This window comes from Oxyura jamaicensis (assembly GCF_011077185.1).
Source record: "Oxyura jamaicensis isolate SHBP4307 breed ruddy duck chromosome 2 unlocalized genomic scaffold, BPBGC_Ojam_1.0 oxy2_random_OJ71712, whole genome shotgun sequence".
NCBI lineage: Eukaryota > Metazoa > Chordata > Aves > Anseriformes > Anatidae > Oxyura > Oxyura jamaicensis.
Genome location: NW_023303454.1, coordinates 1 through 2,990, shown reverse-complemented (window position 1 = coordinate 2,990; position 2,990 = coordinate 1). Strand labels below are relative to the sequence as shown.

At 72.8% G+C, this 2,990-nt stretch overlaps 1 protein-coding gene across 1 annotated transcript; it reads left to right on the top strand.

Annotated features, from left to right (window-relative positions):
- Positions 1–123: 123 nt before the first annotated feature.
- Positions 124–2,894, top strand: LOC118157016 (SCO-spondin-like; the record flags this gene model as incomplete). The annotated part of the gene is made up of 9 exons (XM_035311271.1): positions 124–323; positions 495–597; positions 778–936; positions 1,038–1,123; positions 1,299–1,421; positions 1,492–1,654; positions 2,228–2,468; positions 2,557–2,695; positions 2,768–2,894. Coding segments are annotated over 9 exons (1,341 nt in total), but the record flags the coding sequence as incomplete, so codon positions are not given.
- Positions 2,895–2,990: the final 96 nt, after the last annotated feature.

The following is a 2,990-nucleotide window of genomic DNA, read 5'->3' as shown; positions in this document are numbered from 1 at the left end:
CTCTGCTTCGCCTGCACCCACCAGCCCCTCGCCGGTGGGTCTGGGGGCACCCAGCTGCAGGGGGGACGGGCGCGGGGCTCTGCCAGGCACGTGCTGAGCGGTGCTCACCCCCCCCCGGCACAGGAGACGTGCCCCTGCCCGCGGCTCCGCGGGGCCCGGCCGCACGGCACCAGCGTCCCGCCGCCAGCTGCCTCGCCTGGGCCGGCTCCCGGTACCGCAGCTTCGACGGGAGGCACTTCCACTTCCAGGGCGAGTGCGCCTACAGCCTGGCCGCCTCCGCAGATGGCACCTGGGCTGTCACCATCGCCATGGGCAGCCCGCAGGTACCGGCCATCCACTGGGGGCTGCACAGGACGGAGTGGGTGGCCAGGGTTAGCCCTGGATTGTAACCCCGGGGGCAGAGGTTTCATCCCTGCTGTGTGCCACAATATCCGTGGCTGCTGGGTCCCTGCCATGGGCCCCTTGGCCCCCTGCTTATGGCCTCTGTCCCGCAGGCTCTGCACATGGTGTTTGGGCTGGACACGGTGGTGGCACGGGGCCGGAACGTCTCCGTGAACGGCGTGGTGGTGCCGGAGGGACAGCCCCACCTGCACAGCGGTGAGGGGCAGCCGGGTGCGCCCGGCCCCGTGGGGCACCGCTGCTGGGGACCTGGTGGTTTGTGGCACGAGGCGGTGCAGGGGGACACTGTCAGCTCCGGGGGGCCACCTGCAGCGGAGCCCCACCGGGTCCCCTCCCCGTCCCCGTGCCCTGCTGAGCACCCCGGTTCTGTCCCCGCAGGGATCAGCGTCACCTGGCTCGGGGACTTTGTGGCCGTGGCGAGCGGGCTGGGCGTGCGCGTGAAGGCGGACGGGCGCGGGACGAGCTACGTGATGGTCAGCGCTGAGCTGCGGGGCAGCACGCGGGGGCTCTGCGGCCCCTACAACGACGACCCCGCCGGTAAGGCTCCTCGCTGGCACCCTGCGTGGTGCAGCAGTGGCAGTCACAGGGGTGGCCGTGCCGAGGACGTGTGGCGCATCCGCGGCATCCCTTGCTCGCAGATGATTTCCTGCGGGTCGGGGGGGACGTGGCTCCATTTGCCGCCAGCTTTGGGAACTCCTGGAGGATCCCCGATGCCAGCTCCAAGGTACAGGGCTGGGCAGAGCTGGGAAACGGAGTGGAAGTGGCCGAGCAGAGCGGGGCACCGTGCCCAGCACGCAGCTGGGCTCTTTGGGGATGTCACCTCAACCCCATTCCCAACAGCAGGGTGCTGGGGGGTCCTTGGGGGCTTCCCCTGCTCTGATGCCCCTGCCTGGGCACAGCTCTCTTGCAGGGACGCGGTGGAGCCCGGCCCAGGCTGTGCAGCAGGCACTGCAGCACGGCAGGCGGCCGAGGCTGTCTGCGGGGAGCTGCTCGCCGAGCCCTTCAGCCAGTGCCACGGCGCGGTGAGTGGCACCGGCTCCGCGGGGCCGGGGGCGCACGGTCCCGCCGCCCTGACGCTGCCTCCCGCGCCAGGTCGAGCCCCGCGGCTTCTACGAGGCCTGCCTGGATGTGCACTGCCGGGAGGGGGGCGCGGGGCCCTCACCGCCCCCCGCCGTCTGCGACACCTTCGCGGGCTACGTGCGGGACTGCGCCCAGCGGCAAGCCTACATCGACTGGCGCCGACCGGGCTTCTGCGGTAGGGACGTGCCCGGGGCTGCTCTGCCCCCAGCCCCTGGATGCCCTCCCCACTCTGCTGCGTGCTACCAGCACCCACGGAGCTTGTGGGTGCCCTGCTGGGTTGTGCGGGCACCATGCTGGGCCGTGTGTGCACCCTGATGGCTCGTGCTTGCCCCTGTGCCCCATGCCCCCCCTCGCCCAGCCCAGCACCCCTGCAAAGGGAGCTGCATTTGGCCGAGTGAATCCCATTCCCTGACCCCTTCCTTCCTTCCCTCGGCATCCGGGGGTGCCGGGGGGGGGGTGGAGTGGTGCTGCTGCCTCGGGGCTAAACCCACAGCCGGGTGGCTGGGCTGTGTGGCTGGGCTGCAAGTGGGGGGCTTGGTGGGATGGAGGTGGCGGGACGTGGTGGGACACGGCGGGACGTGGTGGGACGCGGTGGGACACGGCGGGACGTGGTGGGAGGGATTTGGGACGTGGTGGGGTGGACGCAGAGGGATGTGGTGGGACGGATGCAGGACACGGTGGGATGGATGTGGTGGGTCGCGGTGGGAAGTGTTGGGCTGTAGCTGAGCTGCGTCCTGGCGCCCCGCAGAGCGGCAGTGCGGCCGCGGGCAGCGGTACTCGGACTGCGTGTCCTCCTGCCCCGCCAGCTGCGCGGCCGCGGGCGCCGCCGAGGAGGGGCACTGCCGGGACGACTGCGCCAGCGGCTGCGAGTGCGCCCCGGGGCTGTACCTGGCCGGGGGGGACTGCGTCCCCCAGAGCGCCTGCCCCTGCCACCACGGCCGCCGGCAGTACGCCCCGGGGCAGAGCATCCGCCAGCGCTGCAACCGGTGGTGAGTGCTGGGGGGGGGCGGGTGTGCGGGGGGCAAGAGCGGTGTGTGCGGGGTCACGGCGTCCCCTGCACCGTCCCTGTCCCCGCAGCACGTGCCGGGGGGGCCGCTGGCTCTGCACCCAGGACCGGTGCGCGGCGGAGTGCGCGGTGCTGGGGGACCTGCACTACGTCACCTTCGACCACCGGCACTTCTCCTTCCCGGGCGCCTGCGAGTACATCCTGGTGCAGGTCTGGGCTGGGGGGGCCAGGCAGGGGGGGCGCACGGCGAGGGGGGGGGCTCAGCGCGCTCACCGCCCGCAGGACTTCGTGGAGGGGACGCTGCTGATCACGGCGGAGCAGGAGGCGTGTGGCGGCCGCCAGCCCCGCAGCTGCCTCCGTGCGCTCTCCGTCACCGTGCGGGGCTCCTCGGCCCGGCTGCGCAGCACAGGTGACACACGGTGGGGGGCAGCGGGGTGACGGGCACTGGCTGGGGGGGGCTCCGCGCACCCCTACAGCCCCTCTCTCTGCCCTCCCCATGCAGGCG